At 32.4% G+C, this 26,837-nt stretch overlaps 5 protein-coding genes across 9 annotated transcripts; 3 read left to right on the top strand and 2 right to left on the bottom strand.

Annotated features, from left to right (window-relative positions):
- Positions 1-671: 671 nt before the first annotated feature.
- On the top strand, positions 672-4,231 carry LOC105195253 (paramyosin). The gene is made up of 7 exons (XM_011160617.3): positions 672-873; positions 1,489-1,561; positions 1,666-2,149; positions 2,236-3,238; positions 3,345-3,473; positions 3,738-3,902; positions 3,994-4,231. The coding sequence occupies exons 1-7, from the start codon at positions 824-826 to the stop codon at positions 4,019-4,021; spliced, it is 1,932 nt and encodes a 643-aa protein (XP_011158919.2). The 5' UTR covers positions 672-823; the 3' UTR covers positions 4,022-4,231.
- Positions 3,233-5,276, bottom strand: LOC105195252 (vacuolar-sorting protein SNF8). The gene has a single exon (XM_011160616.3). It carries the CDS (start codon positions 4,939-4,941, stop codon positions 4,186-4,188), a length of 756 nt encoding a protein of 251 aa, XP_011158918.1. The 5' UTR covers positions 4,942-5,276; the 3' UTR covers positions 3,233-4,185.
- Positions 5,277-6,300: 1,024 nt separating this feature from the next.
- Positions 6,301-9,778, top strand: LOC105195254 (ras-related protein Rab-30). Its single transcript, XM_011160618.3, has 5 exons — positions 6,301-7,074; positions 7,635-7,718; positions 7,800-7,983; positions 8,072-8,223; positions 8,294-9,778. The coding sequence occupies exons 1-5, from the start codon at positions 6,988-6,990 to the stop codon at positions 8,402-8,404; spliced, it is 618 nt and encodes a 205-aa protein (XP_011158920.1). The 5' UTR covers positions 6,301-6,987; the 3' UTR covers positions 8,405-9,778.
- A 2,657-nt stretch (positions 9,779-12,435) lies between these two features.
- LOC105195256 (dehydrogenase/reductase SDR family member on chromosome X) lies at positions 12,436-23,541 on the bottom strand. Of its 5 annotated transcripts, none has more exons than XM_011160620.3 (8): positions 22,876-23,043; positions 22,320-22,455; positions 14,755-15,259; positions 13,832-13,939; positions 13,585-13,758; positions 13,293-13,506; positions 12,977-13,178; positions 12,436-12,902 (listed from the first exon to the last, which is right to left on the bottom strand). In XM_011160620.3, the coding sequence occupies exons 3-8, from the start codon at positions 14,921-14,923 to the stop codon at positions 12,708-12,710; spliced, it is 1,062 nt and encodes a 353-aa protein (XP_011158922.2). In that variant the 5' UTR covers positions 14,924-15,259; positions 22,320-22,455; positions 22,876-23,043; the 3' UTR covers positions 12,436-12,707. The 5 variants fall into 5 exon arrangements, with proteins under 5 accessions (XP_011158922.2, XP_025986713.2, XP_039305863.1 ...); XM_026130928.2 differs by having other exon boundaries at positions 14,755-15,322; XM_039449929.1 differs by lacking the exon at positions 22,876-23,043 and adding an exon at positions 22,742-22,853 and having other exon boundaries at positions 14,755-15,322.
- Positions 23,542-23,685: 144 nt separating this feature from the next.
- On the top strand, positions 23,686-26,750 carry LOC105195257 (Krueppel homolog 2). The gene is made up of 6 exons (XM_011160621.3): positions 23,686-23,886; positions 24,459-24,629; positions 24,851-25,032; positions 25,309-25,376; positions 25,496-25,629; positions 25,699-26,750. Exons 2-6 carry the CDS (start codon positions 24,466-24,468, stop codon positions 25,910-25,912), a joined length of 762 nt encoding a protein of 253 aa, XP_011158923.1. The 5' UTR covers positions 23,686-23,886; positions 24,459-24,465; the 3' UTR covers positions 25,913-26,750.
- The last annotated feature ends 87 nt before the right edge of the window (positions 26,751-26,837 follow it).

A 26,837-nucleotide genomic window follows, 5' to 3' on the forward strand; every position in this document is an offset into this window, starting at 1 on the left:
CAGTCCGTACGAAGCAAGTCAAGCTGGCGCTTGAGAGAGACATTATCCAACTAAAAATACACAATCGATAACTTATTGTCAGTGTAGCTCGTATGTGCCGGAGGTACAAATCATAAAAGAGATTATATATTATTAACAGAGTTGACTAATTTAATAAAAATTAATAACATTTAACTTAATTAATTTTAAATGATTTAATTTTTAGCTTCTAGTTATTTTCATAGTTATTTTATAAAGTTTTATAAAAATTTATCTATGCAAAAATAAAATTATAAAAAAAAACACATTTGCACATAAAAAAACAATATTTTTTTGTTATTTCGTACAAACTTAATTTAGTTTAAAAAACTTACTCAACCCTGATTATTAATAAATAATAAATAATCTCAATTAATCTATATTATTAATAAATGATAATATTATTAATAAAATATATAAATTATTGTAATAATATATTATTAATAAACATTAATAAATATTACCATCACATCGTAAATCGTATCTCGATCACAAAATGCACACATATCGATAGATTTTCAGAAGTATATTGTAAATTATCGTCATATATAATTATTAACTAAAAATATATTAATCAATAGTTGTCAATATATCGAATTATGATTTTATGCATTTTTATCATCAAATACTTATCGATATACGTTGCGTGTCAATGTAACTGTCTATATGCTAGTTTCGTGTATACAATCGAAGCAATGTAAACACATATAGTCTGTTGAGTATTGAATAAATTAAATGAAAATAATTTTGATATCAAATTTTTTATATCCGACTTTTGTAACTCGATAAGTTTCATAGGAAAAACATGTTTGAAACAAAAATACTCGATTCAGAGTACAATGCACTGAGACGCAGGTGAGTGTGAGGTTAGAAAATCTTGAGCAGGGTATGGAAAATTTAAAAAAATAATTCTTTAAAGTTTTTAAAAGTAATTTATTACAATTACTTGAAAAGTAACGATTCCGTCACTTTTTTAATGTTAAAATTAGGATAAAATAAATTTATTTTTCTAATATTTTTTATTAAAATATTAATAAAGACAATGAAATTTATGTTACATTTGAAAAACTACATAAAATTTAAGAACAAAGGTTTTAAAATATTAAAAATGCAAATAAACTTAAAATTGTTCTTAAAATAAAACTACAAATATTATGGAGCTATATATGTACATAATATAAACTGATAAGATTTTATCAAAAAATGAAAATTAAATTGACAAAAATTCATAAATAGTTTAAAATATAAAAAGTAGCGATAAAAGTAACTATTAAATTTGTTATCGTTGTTGAAAAAAATATTAATACATTACTGTTAGAATTACAAAAGAGATGAAGTAACGCCATTACCAATTTATCAAAAGAGAGTAACTGTAGCAGTAATGGCGTAGCAAGTAATGCGTTGCTTCCATGCCCTGATCTTGAGTATATTTTTGTTAGAAAAATGATGACTGTTTCTTGTGTATTCCAGTGAGCATCATGTTATTCTTCAAGAATACAATGACATTATTGAAGAGCTCAAACGGGATTTGGAAATATGTAAGGTAAGCTTCTTATTGACAATCCATTAGTACAATACGCACTTCCTTTCAATTGTATCTTATTCTTAAGTAGTCAATTCTGAATGTGATACAAATAACTTTTACAGACAGAACAAACTGACATTCGTTCCGAGTTACAAGCTTTGCACGTCGAAAGTAAAAATAGCAGTGACGCCATACGCGATTATATCTCACACACTCACATGGAGGAATGCGGTAACGAGGATGTGCACAATAAAATAATCACGAATTTGAAAGAGCACATCGCAGTATTACAAATGGAGAAGGACTCCGCAGTTCAATTATGGCAGGTATCGATGAAAGCTGTGGATGCTTTGGAGCAGGAACTGAAAACTCGTCCAATGGACAACAGAGACGCCAAATTTTATGAGGAGCAATTGAAAGATGTCAGACAATCATATTCAGAAGCCATAAAAGCTCTGGAAGGCAAGTTACTTCAGACCAAGGAGAATTTTGTAAAACAACAATCCCTGTGGATGTCAAGTAAGGAAACGATAGAAACTCTAAAGCGAGAGAAACAGGAAACGGCAACGAGATTTCAGGAACTCCAACAAGATACTCAACGAAAAGGTTGGTGATTCATATAGTATTTAATCTCATTGTTAGATACAAATGAGAGGAGAAATAGTACATTAACAATTAATTTTATTTAAAAGATAGGAACAGTCAGCAGACGATACAATCGTTGACGGAAGAATTGTCTGCTGCAAAAGCAGAGATACAGAGGATAAATCATTTAAAATCAGACTTGGAGAGGAAACTAAACGAGAGTAAAAGAGTATCTAGCAATATTATGGCGAAAAATGAAGAAACGAAATGCAAAATGGCCGAAGCTCTCGATTTAATAGAATCTGCGGTGAGAGAAAAGGATTTTGTACTTCAAAGAGAGGCACAGATTGCAGAGCAAAATGCCAGATTGGAAACTCGGTTGGCTTCCATGGCTGAGGAACACGCCTATAAGATGCGAGAGGAGATTGCTAAACTGAAGGATACTCACGAACGCAATATAAAAAAATATTTATCAGAGATCAAAGAGTTGAAATCAGAATTGCGGGAAAAGGTGGCTTTATTGGATCAATCACAGAGAGAGAGCAGATTGGCGGAGGAGGAATTGGAAAAGATGCGTCGAGATTCCGAGGATTTACTGGAAAAGTCAGCTGCCAAAATTCTGACCTTCGAACAAGCATTAAAACAGACGGACTCTAAGTTGGAGGCTTGCAACGAGATATGTAGGAGACGATATAATTTAGAGATGCAACAGCTACGAGAAAAGATTGTCAACTTGGAAGAAAAGTTGATAACTTCGAATGAGAAGTTGAAGCAAATTCAGAAGCAGAACTCTATGGATGTACGAGATCGTATCATGTTGGCCGACGAGAAGACAAAGGACGCCATCGATCGCTATGTTAATTTAGAAGGTCAATTAGTCAAAGCTACAGATGATAAGGAAACTCTAGCAACGGAATTGAAATCACTACAATCGGCCTTCGATCGCGAAATACACAAGAGAGATTACGAGCGATGCACGTTGGAAAGCAAGATCCACGAATTGGAAGAAAATCTTTTGAAAGAGAATTATGTAATGGAGGGCAAATTGGGCACCAATGTTTCTCCAATACAAGCTCCCTCGCAACATCGAGCAGATACTCTGGATATAAGGTAAATAATTTATTATACATTTTAATACATATATAATATTATATTTACATAAAATAAATAATTCTTTCGCTTTGGACGTGCTTGTAAAAATCTATTCTATATCTAGGATTGAAAATATGGACCATAATTGGCAGTCTCTGTTAACTGAACAATTAAGCAAGCAACAAGAACATTTTGATAAAAAAATAAGAGAGATGACACAGCATGTGACAATTCACCAAAAATTAAGCAGAAGGTAATGAAATTTACTTACAATTAGATAAGAGAGAAATAAAACTTTTTTCAGTCAAAGCAGAACTTACGAATTTTATATACATTCCTGTGTATAAAATATTCATGCAAAAAATATTATTAAAACATCAAGATCTGTTTCGACTAAAAAAACTTATTTCTCTATTTGAATTATTTATAGACATGTCAGTCTAATTTCACTTATTATTATTATTTAAATTTATCACTATCTAAAATCTGGCTAAGACAAAATTGATTTGATTTTAAGATGGAGGGACGAAGCAAAATCTCTGACTGCGCGATTTCAAGTAAAGTCTAAGGAATTACGTGGAAAAATTACCTCGTTACGAAGAGAGAATGCCGAGCTACACAAAGCGCTCCTGCTTGGCAAACAGCAATTTACTCAACTTAGAACAGACACTATGCAACATAGGTTTGTACTATAAAATCTCAGAGAAATTTAGAGTTGTATCAAAACAGTATCTTTTTACTTATATTTCTTTCTTGGTCTCTTGTGATTTTAGTTATGTACAAGGATCTGAGATTAGGTGACAATGCCTCATACTAGGTACAGGACCATTCCGACGTATCTCAGATGCTGTAAATATTACAAAGATATTGGCTCTATTTACCAAAGAGATACAAATCTTAAGAAGCAACGTTAATTCTTTAAATTATTTCCTATCTATTTGATAACACTGATACAAACACTGAGTTTATTCTTTGGAAACAATGCAAGCTGTAAATAAACTAGGAAACCAATACAGGGTCTCGTCTTCCGCTTGCTTGTCCAGCCAAGCCAATCCCTCCTTCATCATGTGATCTAGAGCCTTCTGTGCTCTGTCCTCTTCCCATTTCAGCTCTCTGCACAGGATGGACTTGGAGACATAGGCGTTTGTGGATAAGCTGGCCTGACGCAGCACAGCAGTGTGGTCCATGCTGAGCTCACCAGGCACCGACTGCACCAGATGCTTTCCCCTGCCGATGGGAACTACAGAGAAGCCATTCCCGAATATCCTCAGCTTCTTCGCAGCTGCCAGCAAATCCTCGTTAGTGATCTCCTGATGCTCCTTTCTGCGGCCTCTGGCCTGAATCAGGCGTGTTCTTAGCTCGTCCAGCGATATCAGGCCGCCGTTCTTGTAGTTTGTCGCCATGCAGACCTCGACGATCTGGACGGCGAGCTCGTAGTAGAACTCGCCGATGCCCAGCACCGACCAGAAACCCTTGCCGGACGCCAGCGGGTCTACGCCTATCGAGGCGCACATCTCCGTGAACTGGCGTCGAAAGTGCGCGTTCTTTCTGATTTCGTTCTTGTGCTTCGAGGCAAACTCCTCGAGGTTCACGCGGAACGTCTCCATGTGCTTCGTCATCTGCTCGAACTGGTTTTCCTGGATCTCCGTGCCCTTGTCCCGATATTTCTCCTGCTCCAACTTCTGCTTCTGTATCGCGCCCACTCCCGCCTTTCGTCTCATCTCTTCCCCGACGTTTTTCCGACTGTCAAACTCAAATGCAACACCTCGAAACCGATCCAAACCGACCTCGTCGTCGGCGTCGGAGTTATCTGAAAATATCGTTCTTCTCTCCTACACCTACACTTTCTGTACCTCCCGCATTTCTCGTGCACTTTTTCTTATGTCATCGTCATTCCATGGTGTAAGAAACAGTACGCATAAAAAAAAATTGGATAGGATCAAGAGGCGAGGTCGCGTCTCGCGTCTATGTTAGATTTTACGAGAAAATCAAAAGGAAGAAGAGAAGAAAAAGCCTGAGAATGGCTTCTCCATGATTTAGCTGATACGTTTATTAGAAAAAAAAGGGTTAGGCCTGGCAGAGTCATCTAGTTGATTTTTCTAGACGCCATCTTCACTACGTAAACATACACTACGATGCCAATGTATATATATACAGTCGGTCAATACCTCCGAAAGCACATTAATCGCGTCTGTTGGCACACCTGGCGAAGGGATGAGTGCCGAGCGCGCGTATAAACTTTAAATTTTTTCTATCCTAACGGCTTATGCGCGATAAATTGAGTCGCAATTTATGCGAGCGCAATCAGGACGAGACACAAATACTGAAATGTGAGAGCGAATAAACAGTAGATACTCGTACAAATAAATTTTGACTCACCGTTCCGCTGATCGGAGCGTCCAGCTACGTTTCGTAGTCTCAGCCGCCGCTTTCGAAGATCCAAGATTCTCCTTTTCTCGATTCATACTTGGTACAAACGCGCGACACTTGGTTCGTTTTCGACACCCCCGGTACTCACGCCCGTCGAAAACTCGAGATACGAAAACGGGGCAACGGAAAAGACGCGATTGAACACGCGATGCGACTTTGTGCCATCTCGAACCGATTGTCTGAGCGACACGAAGGATCCAAGATTCTCCTTACGACGATTCGTCTTGATTCATACTTGGCACGAACGCGCGAGCCTTCGTTTTCGAGAACTCTCGAAACCTTCCTGGTGCTTACGCGTGTCGGAAACTCCGGAATAAGAGGCAACGGAGGAGCTGCGAAACACGATTGAACGCGACACGACGGACTACGACACTCTCGAAACACTCGCTCGCATCAAACACTCGTACGGGATGACGAGAATGCGAGTTGAAATGCGCTGCGACGCACCGCGACCTTCTGCCGTGCTCCCTAACCGACCGACTGCTGGGACTGCGTACTGCGTAGCGGCGTGACTGGCGCATGATCTCGTCTACGCGCCTGCGCGCCGCTACCGCCGCTGGCTACGCAGTGCCAGCAGTCGGTCGGTTAGGGAGCACGGCTGAAAGTCGCGACGCATTTCAACTCGTATTCTCGTCGTCCTGAGTTTTTGACGCGAGCGAGTGTTTCGAGAGTTTCGTGAAGTGTCGGAAGTGAAGTAAATTGTCGGGCGTTCGTGCCAGTTCGTGCCAACATTCGTCAGTCGGATGCGATGTATTGTGCGAAGTTGTGTCGTGTTTAATCGTGTTTTGCATCTTCTCCGCTGCCTCATAACTCGAGTTTCCGACGCAGAAAGAAGATTATTGCCTGAATGGAAATTTACCCAAGGTCGAGAGGTCTTTAATTGTCGTTAGAAGATCCGAGAGGCTCGAACTAGATGGCGGGACGTGGATCGCGCGACGGGGAGAGGCGTCTCCGACGGTTCGTCCAGCGGGGGGCCCTATATACATAACCAACAACAATGTCGTCGGTCACGTCCGAGGGAGCCGCGAGAGCCGAGTGAGCGCGGCGACGATGCCGAGGTAGTCGCCGTCGGTTTCTCCCGGCCCCTTCACTCTCCTTCTCTCGCTCTCTTTCTCTTTCGTCCTCACTCACGACCGAGAAGGTGAGCGCGCGCGTCCATCCCCGTCCCTGTGTGTGCGTGCGTGATACTCGTGTCGAGGTGAACGCTTGCGGAAAGTCGGCAGTCGGTGTCGGGAGACTTCCCCCCCCGCGTCGTCGCACGGATGCGTCGTTCCTGTTGAGTGAGCAGAAAAGCTGCTGCCGCGAACCGCCGCCTCCTGGTGCCGGACAGTGGGAACATGGAGGACTACAAGTTTCTGTTCAAGGTCGTGCTCGTGGGGAACGCCGGTGTGGGCAAGACCTGTCTGGTGCGACGGTTTACTCAGGTGCGTGACTCAGTGTGACTCCCTCCTCCCCCACCCTTCCCCATCGCAGATTATGAAAACCCACGGGAGCTCATCGTCGTCGTCGTCGTCGAACGTGAGGCGCTCTCGCGAGACCCTCCTGCCTTCTCCCTGCACGCAGCGTTCACGCGCGAACGTGTCTCCCAGAAGGGTGGAAAGTTCGTTATTTATGCATCCTGGAGATGATGTCATCCACATATGTGGAACGTTACTTGGAAGGCGATTTCCCATGGTCTATTTACCATAATGTGTATCATTTGATGCGTTATAATTTCAGTTGGTGTTACTTGCTTATTTTCCCCCACGAAACTTTCTAAACTTATTTCCATTGGGAGATTCAGTCCTAATATTCTCTAAAAACTCATCTCTTACAATAGAATACATTACTGAGTGCTGTTTTTATAATGAGATAGCATCTTTCTTAAATGATATGTTAATATTTCATGACATTTAACAATGATAAAGAATACATAATCAAATAGATACATAACTCAATGATAGCTAAAATTATACTTATTAAATATTTTGAAATTTATTTACAGGGTTTATTTCCACCTGGACAAGGTGCAACGATCGGAGTTGACTTTATGATTAAAACTGTCGAAGTAGAAAATGAAAAAGTCAAGGTATATAATTTGTATGCGACATATATTAGGTACACATGATTTGACAATTTAACAATTTGACGTTTTTCTTTTTTATTTTAGTTGCAAATCTGGGATACTGCAGGTCAGGAAAGATTTCGTTCCATTACACAAAGTTATTATAGATCAGCACATGCATTGATATTAGTTTATGATATTTCTTGTCAACCTACATTTGATTGTCTGCCAGATTGGTTAAGGGAAATCGAAGAATATGCCAGTAATAAAGTTCTTAGGATATTAGTAGGTAAGTAAAAAAAAATACTAAGATAATAAACTAACATACAAGATTTCTTCTTTGTCAATGAGACTCATCAATTCTATATGTCAATCAGGAAATAAAATTGATCGAGAAGATAGAGAGATACCGACGCATGTGGGAGAAGATTTTGCGCAGAGACATGGCATGTACTTCTTAGAAACGTCTGCCAAAGAAGCAGAAAATGTAGAGAGATTATTTATGGAGATAGCAGCCGAGCTTATGGAGGTAAGCGAGCAAATTTTACTTAAGATTATTTTATTTAGAATATTTTGCAAGTGCTCGTATGTTATTTTAGCAAGCACGCAGTAAGGAATTACCTCGGTATGAAACGAATACAACTTCGATAAACGGTAAAACAACGTCGATCGGTGATAGTAGTAATTGCGGTTGTAGCAGACTCTCTTAAGTAATTTTTGTATGTTATACTATACCTTTTTTTATAGACCAGGGTGATTGAAATCGAGCGTATCAATATTTGATAATTTTAGGAAACGTATAGTACACGTATATCTTTGATACACAGTGTTATTGTTTAGTGTTATGATATTATATGCTACGTTGCTTTATACTATGTTGTAAGATATATTTAATATTTAAAACAAGACTTTAAATATGTCATTAAGCACTCTAGCTTGTAGGAAATTAAATTTTTATAGATATATAGCGCTATTATCGCGTTAATTTTAATTGAATTAATACAGCTTGATGTTAAATTGTGTTTAAGCTTTTATTTCCATGCGCGATGGAAATTTTATTTCAAATAACTGTAGTATTTTTCTTGTGTTACTTCGAAAGTACAAATAGTTATTATCACAATGGATTTTGGTAACTCGTCCAAAATCTTATTAGTAATAATGAGATTTTTACAACACACGTCACAAGCCTACAATGTATAAAGTTATTTCTAATGTGCAATATTTATGTGTTTACCACGCTATTTCAAAGAAGACAGCTCACAATATGCTCACATAACAGCATGTTAAAATTAATTCAGAAATGACATAACTCTATATACGATAATCAACGAGAATAATTTTTTATTTTAATGGATTATTTATGTAATATAATTTGGAAAAGTGATAACAGGATATATATGATATTATTATAATGTAGCTGTATTAGCATTTACACAAGATCAGATCTTTGTTATATTTAGTTTATATTTATAATTTGTAGATCTTATTAACAACGTGTGATTGATTATTAATTATTCTATATACATCTCGTATAACGTTAAAATGTCTAGTCTTTTCACACTTCTTTTATATTTTATATACTCCAATATATACATAACCGTTATAAATAATGTGCATTTTGTTATAAATTCCTTGTTGGTAAAATTGTTTTAATAATTTAACTTATCAGTATCAATTATATCAATTAAATCTATATATTATATAGATTGTTTCTTTTATGAGTTGTGATTTTATCAGAAAAAGATTCACCTTCTTCAGCGAAGACTTTCTACAGCAAAAGAAGATTAAAGTTTGAAATGATTTCATATTCAATTTTTATTCATCCGTTAATACCTATTTTTTGTATAGATTCTGTAATTTTTAGAAGAATGCCTAACAATTTGTGTATGATACATTTTTAAAATCAATGTATTTTACTTACACCAATAATTAAGATCTTTTAGTTTATACAAGTTATTTAGTTTAAAGTTACTCCAAAGATTTTATGTTATACAAAAACGTTTTGTTATAATTACATAATGTAAATTATACATAATATAAATCATAACTGATAATAAAATCTATATTCAAAACGTATATATCAATTTTCCTGGTATAAAATTAATTATTGTATTAATTGTAAAAAATTATACATACATATAATATAACAGTGCAGGCGTTATGCATATGCCACTTGTCTCTGATTTACAATAGATTTTGCTATTTAAAAAATAATACAATTTTATATCATATTACATAGTTCTATTATGGAAAAAAAAATAATCAAAATTTATCACCAAGTCAAGTACGAGATTTATAGTAAATATATTTTCATTCACTCTCGTATTTTTAAATACTTATAAGCTTACTTATTTTTTATAATATTATCTTAATAGAAGTAAATCGCATTAAAAAGTAACTGTACGTAAAATATTACACAAAATATTTTATTTATACATATTATCAATTGTGTGGGTGTTAATTGGGATCAAAAATTCTAATACGAAGATATCTGTGTTATAATAATCGCAGAACAATTAAAGTTCAACATTAACATTGAATAAATTGTACACTATTAAACACTCTATTCGTTTTCGCAGCTCAGCTGACAAAGATTGTCAATATTGACAGAGCTGACATGACATTTGACCACCTGATATTTTTATGCTCTCAGATCATAAAATGAAGATTTTGTAACTTAATTTTTCTTGCGGATCACATTAGATGCATGAATCAAGATATTCCTATGAAGGAAAAAACTAAGTACATATTAATTCATCCTCAGATCAATCAAACCTGATGTTCATGAATAGAATTATTAATACTTAACCCTACTGTTTTTTTTCGGATGTATTTGTATTTTATTTTCTTATTAATAAATATTTTTAAAATTTTTCTCTGAAATTTGATAACTTTGTCTTTGTTAATATAAAATCTTTTTTCTTTGAAATTTTTTATTTTTTATTTTTGATATTAACATAAACGATTATATAGTAAATTCAAATAGCAAGGTTAATATTGTAATTTGTTAGACTGTTAAGATATATTATCTCCACGATAAGTAATAGCTATTTACAGTATATATAAAACGAAAACAATCGAATTTTATGAAGGAGCGAAATAATGTAAATGTTTTTTTTTTTTAAATAATATATTTAATATTTATTTATCCATATAAACTGTCCGTTAAATGACAACGAAAAAATACTTGTTTTGTCACTTTTACGTCTGCGGTCAAAGACTCGCTACAAATGATTTGAAGCGTTTGATTAATCAATCAGAATAAAGAATTTTACAAATTGACCAATCAAAAAATGCTTCAAAGTATTTGCAGCATCATCTTGACCGTACTCTACGTCATAACATGATAAAGAAGTATTTCTGCATATTTTATGTCCTATGAAAGACTTGATTATTATGTATATATTTTAGTAAAAAAGATTTTTTTTCTAAAGTTTATCATATTGTTGTGCTTTTCTGAAATACATCATTGAATATGTATTGTATGAGATAAGCGTTATTCATGCTTATCTCATACAATACACATTATGCACATACAAGTGATGTTTGCATATGTTTGCAGATTGTTATAGCTTTTTCTTCGCAGTTAAAAATATATTGTACGCATGAAGTTTTTTAAATGTAAAAAGATTAGTGAGCATTAAAAATAATAGCAATTTTAATTTTTCTTTAACATTTGATGATTTCACCCATTAATATTTAATAAGATCTCTTTGAAAATTATTTGTTTTTTAAATAAATTTTTAATTGTATTAATACAAATGATCGCAAATTCAAACAGTAAGATTAATATTGTAACTTGCCAGACTACCAAGATACACTGCCCACCAAAAAAAGCGGTACACTAAAAATTTAGGAAAAATTTACCAAACTTTAAACGCTTATAAAACAGGAAATATTTATGATACAGGGGTGTTTCAAAAAAAGAATTAAAGCTTGAAATGAAACCAGTACTTTGAGAAACTTTTAATGCCGATTAAGTGACATGATTAATTTGCTAATAGCCGATGATAGAACGAAAACTTGCAAAATCGATAAATAGAACGTGCAGTTTCTAGAGTTGTATGGAGTGAAGCAGTTGACGTAACTCAATGAGGTAAAAAACACGTGAAAGTTCGAATTTTTCTTTTTAAAATGCGATTTTGCGGAATTCGATAATTTTTCGCTAAGTTATGCCTATTTGAAGAAAAGTTGTTTTTTACGAGATAATGAATTATGAATTGCAATGTCGCCATTATCAATGCAAATCACTACAATTCTGTCCAAGACATGTTGTTGGTTTAAAAACATATCCGTGTGTGTGTGTGTTTGTTTGTTTGTTTGTTTGCATATTACAAAGATAAGGACCCAGTGATTCGCCAATTCCACAGTATTTAAAAACTCCAAATCCAATTACGTCAACTGCTTCACTCCACAAAACTCTAGAAACTGCACGTTCTATTTATCGATTTTGCAAGTTTTCGTTCCATCATCGGCTATTAGCAAATTAATCATGCCACTTAATCGACATTAAAAGTTTCTCAAAGTACTGGTTTCAAGCTTTAATTCCTTTTTTGAAACACCCCTGTATCATAAATATTTCCTGTTTTACAAGCGTTTAAAGTTTGATAAATTTTTCCTAAATTTTTAGTGTACCGCTTTTTTTTGGTGGGCAGTGTATATTATCTCCTTGATATTATCATTACAGCACAAAATAGAAAAAAAATCGGTTTATAAAGGAGGAACAAATATGAATTACGAATATTATTTTTTAAAGACTATATCTAATATTTATTCATGTGTCTTTTAAATGACAACGAATTATTCTTTTTTACATTATAACAAATAAGTATTTTTACATGTTTAAATTGAACGTATCAATATTTGACAATTTAAAGTACATTTAAAAGATTGTTTCAACATTCGTAAATACTAATAATCGGAATCATTGTTGAATTATCCTTAAAACAAATATTAAAAGAAAAATTTAGCAAAATATGGAATTATTTATCAAGATATAGAATAGACTGCATTTTATAAATATTGGAAAAAATCTTTTAAATGTACTTGTTTTAAAGATAATTTAAATAATCGTTCGTGTATTTCCTCCTTGCCTATGGACAAGGGAAAAAAGCGCTCCTTACAATTGCTTATATATATCCCACCTTTCTTTTCAATATCTTTGCTGATTGCAGCATATACTACTGAAGTTGCTCCTTGGTCAGGTGTCTGCAATAGCAATTATGCAGTGAATTAATTGAATAGCGTGGGAGAATTCGAAAAATTTGATGATTTGTTATTACCTTCCATGCGGACATGATCCATTTGATCTTGTTGTTGCTTACAAATTGCTCTTTAAATAAATCTGTTTTCACTATTCCTGGATGCACGACATATACTAATACATTCAATGATTTGTCATTTAAAAGTTTCTGCAACGTTATTGTGGACATTGTCTGTGCTAATTTACTTTGTCCATATCCTGCATGCGTGCAAAACGTTTTCCTGGTATAACAAATAATTGTTTAAATTTTAAAAAAGCCATGTCATATATTAGCAAATAATCATAAATCAATAAGTTGAAAAAATGTGATAGCTCAAGGATATTTTTACAATTACCCGGAAAAATCATTGTTGTCGAAAATTATGGTGCCAACGTCTTGGGCACACGAAGAGACGTTGACAATTCTGCTGCATTCGCCAGGACGCCCGCCGGCTTTCAATAATGGCAAAAGAAGAGACGTTAACAAAAAATGTGATAAATAATTCACGGCCCATTGCTCCTCGTATCCATCTTCTGTCTTTCTACAGACAGCGGGAAACATAATAGCGGCTGAAAAAGAAAAACAAAGTTATCTTTCACGTGCAGAAATCAACGGTTTATATTAGAATGAATAGTACAATCGTTTACCATTGTTGATTAATATGTGAATTTGATCGTAATCTGTTTTGATTCGCTTGGCGAAGCTTCTGACCGATTCGAAAGATGCATTATCAAGTTTGTAAACTTTTGCTTTTCCGCTAACGATACCAGATTTTCTAATCTCATCGATGAGCTTATTACCTGCTTCAAGTGTCCTACAAGCTAATTATAATTCATATATTAATATATTATAAGAACGCGAGTAATACTGTACTCTAACTTAATAAATAATTACCAATTATGACTTCCATGTCACATTGCAATAATTTCTTGACTACCTCTGCTCCTATACCTCTAGAACCACCGGTTACAATTGCAACTTTATTCGGCTTTGAAGATAAATCTGGAAAAAGGTACTGACTTAAAATATAAACAAAATGCATTGATTGTATAATGTTAGCGATTTTTTATCTATTCAATAATATCTTATAAATGGAAAAAAGCGTGTCACAAATAAAAGAAATTAAATACTATCGTTAAATATCATCCAGTCACGAGAAATCTTATTTTTATTTCAAAATAATTTCCATATTTTGGTGATTATAAAGCGGCCCCTAGACGTTCAATATTATTGTATTGTATTGTCACTATTCTGTAGAATTCAAATAGAAATTGCTTGTAGACACTTAACATCATCATACAATATTATTGTTGACTATATTGAAAGAGACAGCCTACAAGCAGCCCAGCATTTTATAAACTGCCCTCTCCTATATTACCTCCACTATAGTTTCTAAGTGATTAATAATGTTAAATATTGTATAATTATATTAAACATCTAGGAGTTGCTCAAGAGAATAAAGAATCTTGTATATCGACATAATTTTGAATAATGATAAATGTTGCAATTGCAACTAGATATTTTCAATTACAATAATTCTCTAATATTAGAGTTTATTGTGCTTAGAAGATTATTGTGCTTAAGAATTTATTGCATTTCTAATACTGTGTAGATATACACGCAATGTAAATTCCATTAATTAGATATTATTTATTATCTAATTTACAGCGCGCAATATACTAAAACATTTTCTGAGATAAATAAAAATTCTGAAAAGTTACAGTTTTGTTTCATTGTTTGATATGCACACCTACGTGCAAACTTTTAAATAATATATATGTGTAAAAATTTATAAAATGTTTCTTTTTTCTTTATACCTATTTGATTATGCTTGATGTTGATTATATCGTGAAGGTGATATTTTAATCCAAGGTAATGATATTTCAGGTGGCAGGACAGGCATGAAAATTTGCGGAAAACAATAGCACTGCATATAATAGCACTGAGTACAATACAGGCAGAAACCAATGTCACTTCGAATAACATTTTCGCGCGAAATCGTCAGTAATCATTCAGTACACATCGATTCAATATACTCGTTGCGATATGCAAAATTGAAACGCCAGCTGCAAGATCCAGTTGCGACGAAGTTGACGACTGAAAGAAATTCCTTCACGACCAAACTGACCACCGTTATGCACCGCTCTTACTCGTTCCACATCCGTACTTTCCAGATACATCAACCGTTATGCGTACAATCGTTCGTGCGTACGCTATATATATATATAGGGAAATGACGTCTTTTCAGAAACATTGTACTGTCCATTTCCCTCTCTCTGAGACTGCATGTCCTTCACTCGTGAACAAATCTTCTGTCTCAATCTGCAGGAGTGATAGGAAGAGTCACAGGGGGAGTTATACTTTAGATAATAGTCTGAACGACATCTGGAAAAAAAACAAGATTAAATTCATCTATGATTTTTTATGTTTATTAGACTTTATTCTTCGTTACTTCATTGAAAGGTTTGCTCTTTTTCCACACAATCCCAGATTGAACTTGTTGCACGGTTCACCTTTTCTCTTTTTCTTTTCACACACACGCAGAGAAAAGATTAGCCAACAAAGTTAAAATTTAGTTGTAGCAACTAAGATGTGTCTTTAAAATAGGGACAGCTAATATCGTTGCTGCCGGAACTAAATTTATTAGTTATTAAAATTAGCAGTTACAGCAAGAAATATTCGCTGCTAGAATCAAATAATGTTTAGCAAATGCGTATATAGTTTCACGCTCTTAAGTCCCGGTCTACAACAGGTGTAGTAAGCCTTAAGCCGTAAGAAATTGACCAATTGTAGTTGAATATGAGGAGAATAATTGACCATGGTCAATTTTTACGATTTAAGGCTTGCAACATTAATTGTAGTCCGGGATTAAAATATTGAGTAATAGCTGCCACTTTTTTAGCTATACGTGTTAAAACACACATTTTATTTTAGCTAATAAAACTGTATTTCGCAGCAAATATATTTTATCTTTAATAGTCAATTTTTAGCACTGATAGAAAATATTGAATTAGCTACTGATATTTAGTTACTACTTCTAAGTCATTTCTTTCCGTGCAGGAGAGAAAAAGAGGAAAGATAAACTGTATTAGAAGTTAGTCCTAAAATGTGGAACAAAAACTCTAAAATGACTGCATATCTTACATGATATATTGTTTGATAAGTTAATATTTCTTTAAACTAAATTAAGTTAAAGTTAATAGTTTACAAATTAGTTTACAATTTAGTATCTTACAATTTTATGAACGGAAAACTGCGTTAAAAGTTTTAAAAATAAATTAGGTTAAATTGAAAGTTAATTTTGAAAAATATCGTATACATTTATATTAAATTAATATGTAATTTTTTAAATTTAAACTGCTTTAAATTATAAAACATTTACAACGTGGTTTATCACATAAATTTACTATTTTTTTAATAAATTTATAAATTAAATTTATACGAAGAAATATTGTTTTTTATGTGGGAATACATCCTTCTTTTACATAAATTTTGAAGGAAAATAGTTAAAGTTAAAATTGTAAAAGTTAAAGTTTCAAGTATTTCAAAAATAACTAGTGAAAATTAACTTATTTGATATTTAAATTAAAAATTATTTCTAGAAATTATTTTAACTTTTTTAATTACTCGTTTATCGTTTATCATACTATTCTTAAATAACGTAATATCCTTGAATTTTGACTCAATAAAAGTCTATAATTACACATGTCCCAAGTTCCAGAGTGAAGTATAATTTCAAATATGAAACGATATCGATTAGAGCAGAGTTTCTCAACCGAGATGCCACAAAGGTTTTCCAAGTGTATTGTGAAAATTTTAGACAAAGAAAAAGAAGCAAATGAAAAGAAGTAAAAAAATTTTTTAAATCATTAGCACCTCAAAGAGAGATGCGAGGTAAAAACATTTTACAAATTGTGAAGATTACATAAATTATGTTAATTCTCATTTTAAAATAGATTTTAAAATCTATTTTGAAATAGTCACCCTTGTAATAAAATCACTTTTAAAACGATAAAATAAAAAATAAAAATATTATAATAAAGACAGAAACTCATAATTTGCCTTGAAGTCAAATTTGGCTTTCTATTAATGTTATCTTATTTAATGTGTCGTAAAATGTCGAAAAAGATTGAAAAATGCTAAATTAGAGAATAATTTCGATTATTTGTTAGAAGATATGAAAAAAGTATTCAGTCATCATCTCTGAAAAAATAGAATTGTTCTGCTCCGAAAAAAAAAAATAAAAAAACAAATTCTATTTATGCTATGACGATTTGAACATCTGCGTGATACAAAGAAATTTAAGCTACATGACTTTTTGTAGGCATTATGTAAAACATAATCATTACGTTGTAATTAGTTATCAAATAATTTGTGTTATTAAAAGTTATATCAAACTTATTAAGGCTATTTTATATCGTAGAACTGAGAAACATGAATTACAAAACATTGCGGAAACTTTCTACTTATCTAAATAAAAAATTATTAAAATTAGTTAGGACTCTCAAAATTTTAATTAATTATTAATTGAGAATTAGACTAATGATAGTCAGCGCGGGTAAAAGTGCGCAATCGTATTAATATTATAAAAATTATTTATTCATCTTTGAATTACAAATAAACAAATATTTCGACTCGCTTTGGAGTCACCTTCAGCGTATCAATAAAAAATTCTAGTCATTATCAATCACTGAAAATAAGAAGCAGTTGAGTCACCAATATAGTTTAAAAAAAAAACCGCTTTTTTCAAATCGCTGGAAAAAAACCGGAAAAATTCCCGTTTTTTTTTCGAAATTGCTTTTTTGCAAAAAATTGCTGCTTTTACTATATAAATGACATGTTACTTAATTTTTAATGTCTTTCATCACATTAATATTAGTTTCGTTTTATAGTTTATTTTTTCCTACATATTTTGTTATAAATGTAATTACTTTAAATTCAAATTATTTTCTCGACCTGCTATTATCTTATGAACATTGAATTTAGACTACATACTTTTAATTTTTATAATACAAGTTTAAAAACTCTAATTAATATGAAAGTAATAAGACGGAAAATTGAGCTATCTCACGAAGTATGGCAAACTACGGATTCAAAAATAAGTATAACGAACTAAAGTTAAGAAATCATGTCGTAAAACTTTGATACTTTTTGAATTTTTCCGATGCATTTTTCTACCCTTGGGAAAAAAACCGAAAAAATCCGCAGAAAAATTGAAAAAAACGGGTTTTTTCCCGAGCCTTTAAAACTATAGTCACCAATAATTTGTCAAATCCGTAGTGTCATCTTTACCCGTGGCAGTGTCGCAGGAAATGACACTTCTCTGTATAACCATTTGAATTGATGAAGACTAATGAATAATAGTCTTGAACAAATTTTGGTCCATAGGAAATAAATTTCTCTTGTCAAATTAGACGCTTTCTACATTCAATCGTTTATCGTTTAACAACAACGCGTGCTTACTAGTAAGAATGTATACTGAAGATAGATGACTCCAAAGCGAATCGAAACGTTTGTTCATTTGTAATTCAAAGATCAATAAACAATTTGTATAATATTAATACGATTGCGCACTTTTACCCGCGGTGTGACTCTCATTAGTCTAATTCCCAATTACTAATTGTTTACCTAAATAAATTATAAAATTTACTATATTATAAAATAAACAATAATTTGTATACAGTATTATAAATTATTTATAAAATTGAAGAATCTTAATGGTCATAGAAATTTTAATGCTGATATTTCTTGTATAATTGTATATATTTATACATTTTCAAGTTCACAAAGCTACACGCTGAATAAGTTTTCGATTTTGAAATTATTCAGTTATAAATTGAACAAGAATAGCAACATCACAATATTAAATTAATAATCAATTTAATAATAAATGACAATAATAATTAACAAGTATCTATGCGGCAGTGAAGCCGATAAGAAAATCTTCCTCCCTCCCTCCCTCTTTAAAAAAAACTATAAAAAATTGTTATGAAAAATAACTAAGCCAGGAATCGAACCTGGAACCTCCCGATTTTTCGGATGTCTTATTTAATTTATTTTATAACAAAGCATAATTTATTAAATCGTAAATTTAAATGATCTTTCGAAAACTTTCTCTTTTTGATCTATGTTAATATAGTATTAAGAATATTTCGACCGCTATGTGAAAATACAAATAATTAACAAGTCTAAACGGTTATAACTAGATATATCTTAGCGCTGAAATAAAGTTTCTTATGTGATTTTATACAATCTCTTGAACTGTGTACCATTACTTTCGATTTCAAACATAGCTCTTAAATAGACTCTTAAATAAAGAATTGATAGTGTTTCAATAAACTGATTATTATATCAGTAACTGATGATATTTCAGTTTATCGAAACACTTATTAGTTCTTTTTTTCAAGAGAAATTAGGACTGTAATATCACAAAATTAAATTGAAAATTATTTAATATTAAATAAAATTAATTCTGTAAACAAAAATTTCTACGAGCAATAAATTTAATATTATCGATGCCAACAAGCATCTCTACGATACCTTCATATCCCGAAAAATAATCCTATTAGGATTATGAATATAATATTATGAAATACTATGAATTATTACGAATTGTTTAAAAATTTTTTTCTAATTCACAATTTTTTTACATAGAAATAAATTGTTCTTATCCTCAAAACAAATAACTTAGGATAACAAAAGATATTACCTAAAATATTAGGCAAAACAATATTTTGCGACAGTATATTTCTTTATAGCGTTCAAAAAAACGAAGAATTGACGATGTTCCATTTGTTATGATGTTTGTAAGTTATTGCCATTTATATATTCGTATTTTAAATTTATAAAACGTTTGTGTTCCAAAAAAGAATGTGTAGTAAACAAGATAAATCATATCTTCAACCAATATATTTTTCTTATTGACTAAATCTTCTTTCTGTTTTCGTAAGTTTATAATATTTCTCTCTCTAATTTTGATCTTTGTATATTATCTTTTGCCTTTATTTTCCTTCAATTACTAATTATCGTTATTTTGAGAAAAAAAATGCAAACAATATTAGTAGGATATCAACCAATGAAAAAATATACAGTTCTTTTAAAGTTACAGTTCTTACAATAAATCAAGAAATTCGTCAAAATAATTAAAAACTGAGTGAAAAAACCCGCGAAGGGTTAAAAACGTAATGTAATAATATAATACATGTATTAACGTTGTAAATCAGCGACCTATTTATTTCAGAACGAAGATTAAATTCGTAAATATCAGAATTATAAAGAGTGAAAGGAACTTCTGTAAGATCTTCCTCTCTTTTCCCCGACCGTCTCTCCAGTCTTTCGAATATACTCAAGGATTATCTCGCGAGAAAGACATGGCTGAAATTTTTTACAAAATTTTTATAAATTCACGTACTGTTACAAACTAAATTTTTATACACCTAGAAGATATGTATGTTTCCTTCTAATTAAGTTGATGAATCCGTTCTCTACATATAAGGAAATATTATATGTATATTATTCATTAAACGAATACAAACGTATATTACTTTATGTGTACTTCTTTGCGCGTGAAACATTCTCCTCGATAAAATTTTTTACGAGGTATCATGTGCAAATATTCATCTGATTTTATATTAAATTTATTATAAATAAACAGAATTAGTTTTTTAACTCTTATTGCGTATTTTTACAATAATTTCATTATTATCAAAGGCATTCGATTAGAAGAGCACATTGCCATCCTTGAATACGCAAAATTCCAGCCCTGTCATTCGTAATCTTTAAACTCTTTCAATTTGAAAATTATTATAGCTTCAACATTTTGGTATTAGAATTTTTGTCTTAAAATCTCCCAAAGAACCTGTTAATAAAATATTTATCGTAATTGTTGGTAATGTTGTAAAAACAAAAAATAGGGATCAAAGATTTATTATCGAATAAATTATCTGGAGCAAAAAACAAACAAAAGTGTTATTAAAAAATGAAAAACTTTATTATTGAACGTAAAAAGTCATAAATGATCTCGAACAAAAGACAATAAATGTTGTTAAAGGGATGAAACTTTTATAGTCAACTCCTTTTGCTATGGTAAAGATAAATTGCTATATAACATAAAAACGTATATAATTTACATAATATTTATATAACATAAAAAATTTTATTAACACAAACATACAATAATATATAGGAGTAAGAGAAATAAAATTCGGCTTACCAAAATACACATTTTATGTAATAAATCTTAAAAATAAAAGTCAAGAGTTTTTTCAAAGTGTCCAAAATTTGTCTCTAAAAAGTTTAAAAATTGGTTGCACATTTTATCGACTGATTATTTTATAACAGTACCGATTCGTGAATTAACAATTTTATAAGACATTTATAAAAGATTATCAGTCTTATTAATTAGTAGTTCACAAGGTAAATGTTACATGAATCTATTTATATGATATAAATTGCGGCGTACAATTTGAATAATTAGAAATTGTAAAAATTAAAAATTATTATTTGGCACTAGGAATCGCAGTGACTGACGCAGGCTTTCTAATTTTATCGATATAAACCGAGTATTAGATGGCTGATGAGGACTAAGGTTAAAACGTTGTATTTCAATAAAATATTACAAATAAATATTTCAAAACTAACACTACCATTTTTGCTCATTTACTTTTGGCCTTGCATTTATAATTTAAGTTAAATGTTAATTTCGAAAAGTGTATTATTTACATTAAATTAGAAATCTGTAAGTTTTTAAAGTTAGATTACTCATAACAATTATAACATAAATGATCAAATAAATGTAATATTTTATTTGTGAATTAAGTTTATATGAAATATTGTTTTTTATATAAACAATATGGGGATGTACTTTTTCTTTGATAATATTTTTTTCTTAGATACATTTTTAACTCAAGAAGAAAGTTAATAAATTAAAGTTTATGCGTTTAAAAAATAACTAGTTAAATTATTTAAATTTAACTATGGTAAGTTAAAAGTTATTAACTTTTTAACTTTATTATTTAACTTTTAACTTTATAACTAGTTACTACTCAATCCTGGTAATGTAGTAAAGGAGAAAGCATATCGAGAGGAGAAAGATAGGAATAGCTCCAGGTGTCATCTTTCTTTGCTACGGCACTGAGTGTATGGATGCTTACAATTAGTGCATTGCATTTGTGAATTTGTTACATCCCATACAGCACAGAAGACTGCAGAAATATTGTTGCAACATTGCTGCAACGTTGTAATATTGCTGCAACGTTGCAACAAATTGTTGCAAGTTTTGTGCTGTATAGGATTTAACTGATCAAGCATATTTTTTTTACAGGACAGCAAGAAGATATGTTTTAGCGGCTAATAAAATATCAAGTAAATTCGTTAGTTCTACCTGTACTCCTCCAGGTTCTTCACTCTTTCCGACAAATGTTATGAGATGATGAAACAGACAGAAATGTCAAAGTCTGGTGAAACAGTTTCTTCTTCTTCTTCTTCTTCAGATTGATTTGGCACCCGTCCTCGGTGAACTAGTAGGGCAGGGACGATTTGGCCATTAAACGAGATTAATATATGGAAGGATTAAATGGGAATACAGGATATGCTTGCACAAGAAATAAGGAGGATTGCACAAGCAATCCCAACCGCGCCTTTTTACTCTCTTAGAAACACGCTTGCTGATCTTGCTGATAAACGACCAACCAATAGTGTGATTCTCTAAGTCGTTATGTTGTTATGTGTCTATAACGACAAAAAGTTGCGTTGCGCAGTTTTTCTATCATGTATAATATCTGCGTAACGACACTGTAACGATACCGAATTATCATAACGAGTTAGAGAATTCCAGTAGTGTGATTCTCTAAGTCGTTATGTGTCTATAACGACAAAAAGCTGCGTTGCGCAGTTTTTCTATCATGTATAATATCTGCATAACGACACTGTAACGATACCGAATTATCATAACGAGTTAGAGAATTCCAGCACAGCACAGCAACTTCCTGTACGTGTATTCTGTAACTCTTAACGACAGCTAAAGATATCGTTACGTGTCATTGCGCAGCTTTTTTACTATGTATAATATGTGCGCAACGACGCTGTAACGATACCGAATTGTCGTTATGAAGTTAGAGAATAGGCCTACTGGTGAAACAGCTGATGTTGGCTGATATGATCGGCGCATGAGCATATCGTCTTTCGTGACAAACTAGCGAATTTTTCCGATAATTAGCTCTGTTTCATTTGTTCATCTTTTTTACATATTTTATAATATAACATAAAAGAAAGAAATTATAAAATTTTTATTTAACACATTATTAAAATATAAATTTAGTAAAATGTTAGTAAAAGTAAAAAAAAATATTTATTACAATATTTTATACATATATATATTTATTGCCTGTATTCTCTCTTTGTAAGTCTTTTACAGTCAATGTTTATTGATAGTAATAATTATAATTATACCTAATAATTCTATAACTTTGCATAATAATTGAGTCAGTTCGTGTTGCTTGCAGTTTTTGCACTTAAAATCTTCACTTTCTCTCTCTTCCTCACTCGAATGTGTATTTATCTCGTTTTAAGGTTAAACATTTTTGAAAATATGTCAAATAACTCGAATAGAAAGAATGTCACGTGCGCACAGATCAATTCGGTCGGTAAAACTGACACCAGTAGCACGCCCTTAAATTCCGACCCGAGGTGGCAGGTGGCACTATGTCGCGGACTGCGCGCGACATCTACGGACGGAGAGTTGCGGGAACGTGAGATCACATTCGCCAATTGTACGCACGCGAGGCCCCCAGACTCTCGGCTCGTTAGACACGTAGATGTCCCGAATAGGTGGACCTTCGCGCGACTGTTGTCGCCGTCTCACTGACGTGTAGCTCGCCGTCGGATCTGTGTTGATCTGTGTCCTGTGCGTCGTCGTGCGGTGCAACGTCGTGCGGTGCAACGTACAGCGCGTAAGTGTGCCCGATGTCATCCGCGTGTCCGCGTGCGACCGATTCGATTCGCTCGACTTCAATCGGGCGCTTTGATGTTATCATGTCCGAGTGACGGTGTAATTGACGGTAGCCGCGAGTCACGCGACATATCGGCATATCGTTCGCGACTGCGTGCAGAAATAAAAAACTGCTTACGCACGCTGCTATGCAACTACGTTTCTTGCTCGCGTTAACGTTTTTCCCCGCGCAATCCTATCCGATACTGCGGAGCGATTTTTTTGATCAAAAAACGACTGCTTTCCCGTAGAGAGCGAAGCCACTTTCACTTTAGAAACGCGCGATGCTCGCAATACGTAACTGTGCGTTTAATCTTGCGCAGATCCGCGCGCTTTTGGCCGTTTTCGGCGCTCATTTGCATAAAGTTATAATAAAGAACCTGTATGACTGAAATGTTAATCAAGTCTCCAAGATATAATTAACTTTTTGCCTATATCCTTGAACGAAGAGCAGTGCAAACGAGTTTCCACACAAGTTGGCACATTTAATTTTTTTTAAATTATAAAATCGTTTTTTTATTACTCTCTTTCCAGCTTCAAGATGGACAACGCAAGCAGTGAATCCAGCGACTCGTCGCCACAAGTCGAAAAGGGATGGCCAGCTTTGAAACAGCATATTATAGACAATAAGATTAAATTTGGATTGTGGGCCACCAGACTCTTCACCATATTATTCACCATTGGTTACATCATACCTATATTCGGGTACTTCTATTTTTCTTAAATCTGTATCAGACTGTACATTGGAGATTGAAGATTGTGAATTGGAGAAATTAGAATGAATTAGAAGAAATTAAAGTTCCTATTAATCAAAATGAACTGAATTAAAATTATTAATTTCCAGTGTATAATCTGATCAAACTTTGTGGAATTAAAACGACAGTCATGAGCATCTGCTTTGAATCTCAATTTTTTTTTTATTTCAGGAATCCCTACAATATATATTATAAGGTATTAATGAATAATGCAGCGACAAGTGCGTTACGTCTGCACCAAAGATTGCCCCGTGTTCAGCTCACGAGGCAATTTTTAGAGACGCTGCTGTTGGAAGATTCGTGCCACTACTTATTTTACTCCTTGATATTTTTATATGCGGCGCCAGTTACATGTATCCTTTGCACATTTATACATAATCTGTTCAGATTGTAGTTTATTCAAGACATTTCTTAAATGTTTCGTAATAACTTATTAACTTTTTCAATAGTCACTTTAATAGTAACAAAATTGAGATCTAACTCTCAAATTAAATTTATTTTATGCATATAGTGCTGTTTTTCTTTTTGCTTTATTTCTTAAATATTTCATTAACTTGATAACTTCATATTTTTTAACAATTTAATAATAACTGTAATGACAAAATTAAATCCTTAACCGATCCATATAGTGGTGCTCACGCCAGTTTTTCTCTTTGCTCTGATGCACCTGGCTAGTTATTCTCTTACTTTGTTAGATGTAAGTAAACAGATTAATACTTATGTTTTATATATAAGAACGAAATAATTATATATCATGTGATTATCTGCACAGTCATTATAAGAATGTAAATTGAACTCTTGTGTAATCTCGCGCAGTGTCTGGGACAAAATAGCTGGTGGGGCGCTCGTTTGTTGATATCTCTGGTGGAATTTCAATCGCGGAACATCTTACGCCTGTGTGCTCTGTCGGAAATCATAATCTTGCCATTCACCGTTCTTCTAGTATTCACGTATGTATTACATACAATTGCAGACATTCTAATCGTGGCCTATTAAACATTTTTTTCTTTTTTTTACAGGGGACGCGCCGGTTTGTTGACTCCCTTCATCTATTATCACTTCTTAAAACTGCGTCTTGCATCGCAGAGAAATCCGTTCACGCGTAATGTATTTTATGAGCTCAGAAATGGATTGAGCTCGGTGTCGAAAAAGCCGGCTGTTCCGGACATCGTTCGGAGGATGATTGAAGGTCTGCTCTCTCTGACCCAGCAAATGGCGCCAGTGCGTCAATAATGTCTGCGGTATTAAATATCTTTGACTTTTTCTCATATTGTCTTTCAAAGACAGATCTCCTAGGGTTCTAGGGTCCATTCAGCGACACTTTCATGAATTAGTGTTAGCACAGAGTGAATGCAGAGATCAAATTTCATAGTGAATGTTATGTGAATTATATGATTTGAAATATGTGAAAACAATCAAAGTGCACGAACGGTCTCTTAATAATTATGCTCATTTATTACTAAATATTGAATAAGAGTGCAAGAATTTATACTAATTACGTATATATATGTAATTAGTATTATATCATAAAATCTATATCTTTAAAAGACAATTTTCATATTTTGGTTAACAGATTTCGATTAGATTCTATTTCTCTGTCTTAAATTTTATTCTTAAATAATTTAAGAACAAAGATAATTATGCATACATACTAACTTCATTGTTTTAAATGTAATTTTGAGTCATGAGTTTGTAACTAGTAGATAATGTTACATTGCAATTTATTAACAAGTTTAGTGTTAAATATCAATTCTAGTTTTGATTGATTTCACATGGTTTTTCGGTATTAGGGAATGTGTATAATATCTAGTATATAAGTTATAAAGTTACATTTCCAAACACATGGAATGGTTGATCCACTACCTTTTGGGGATAGGCTCTGGAATAAGTTTAATTTAATACCTGTCATAGTTTTGTTTTGTTAATCTAGTGTAATTTTGTCTATCTTCTATTGGATATTTATCACGTTTAAAAATAATTTAGAACGGTTTTATAAAATGAAAATAGTTATGGATATACTGTAGTAAATATCTTGACAAGCATTAATAAATCTTTTTAAATAAAATGTAAAGGCATCTAAAATAGATATTATTACCTAACACAAAATTTATTCTAAGTATTTTGGACATTAAAATGTATTGTTGGTAATAAAATACAA

This window comes from Solenopsis invicta, chromosome 5, assembly GCF_016802725.1.
Source record: "Solenopsis invicta isolate M01_SB chromosome 5, UNIL_Sinv_3.0, whole genome shotgun sequence".
Lineage (NCBI taxonomy): Eukaryota > Metazoa > Arthropoda > Insecta > Hymenoptera > Formicidae > Solenopsis > Solenopsis invicta.

Coding starts and splice junctions, on each gene's coding strand:
- LOC105195253 (XM_011160617.3), top strand. CDS start 824: ATGTTTGAAACAAAAATACTCGATTCAGAGTACAATGCACTGAGACGC. Junction 874..1,488: donor TACAATGCACTGAGACGCAG/GTGAGTGTGAGG, acceptor TGTGTATTCCAG/TGAGCATCATGTTATTCTTC. Junction 2,150..2,235: donor ACAAGATACTCAACGAAAAG/GTTGGTGATTCA, acceptor TTTATTTAAAAG/ATAGGAACAGTCAGCAGACG.
- LOC105195252 (XM_011160616.3), bottom strand. CDS start 4,941: ATGAGACGAAAGGCGGGAGTGGGCGCGATACAGAAGCAGAAGTTGGAG.
- LOC105195254 (XM_011160618.3), top strand. CDS start 6,988: ATGGAGGACTACAAGTTTCTGTTCAAGGTCGTGCTCGTGGGGAACGCC. Junction 7,075..7,634: donor TGGTGCGACGGTTTACTCAG/GTGCGTGACTCA, acceptor ATTTATTTACAG/GGTTTATTTCCACCTGGACA. Junction 7,984..8,071: donor AGTTCTTAGGATATTAGTAG/GTAAGTAAAAAA, acceptor TATGTCAATCAG/GAAATAAAATTGATCGAGAA.
- LOC105195256 (XM_011160620.3), bottom strand. CDS start 14,923: ATGTTATTCGAAGTGACATTGGTTTCTGCCTGTATTGTACTCAGTGCT. Junction 13,759..13,831: donor TGACATGGAAGTCATAATTG/GTAATTATTTAT, acceptor AATTATAATTAG/CTTGTAGGACACTTGAAGCA. Junction 12,903..12,976: donor GGATCATGTCCGCATGGAAG/GTAATAACAAAT, acceptor TTGCTATTGCAG/ACACCTGACCAAGGAGCAAC.
- LOC105195257 (XM_011160621.3), top strand. CDS start 24,466: ATGGACAACGCAAGCAGTGAATCCAGCGACTCGTCGCCACAAGTCGAA. Junction 25,033..25,308: donor ATATGCGGCGCCAGTTACAT/GTATCCTTTGCA, acceptor CGATCCATATAG/TGGTGCTCACGCCAGTTTTT. Junction 25,377..25,495: donor ATTCTCTTACTTTGTTAGAT/GTAAGTAAACAG, acceptor AATCTCGCGCAG/TGTCTGGGACAAAATAGCTG.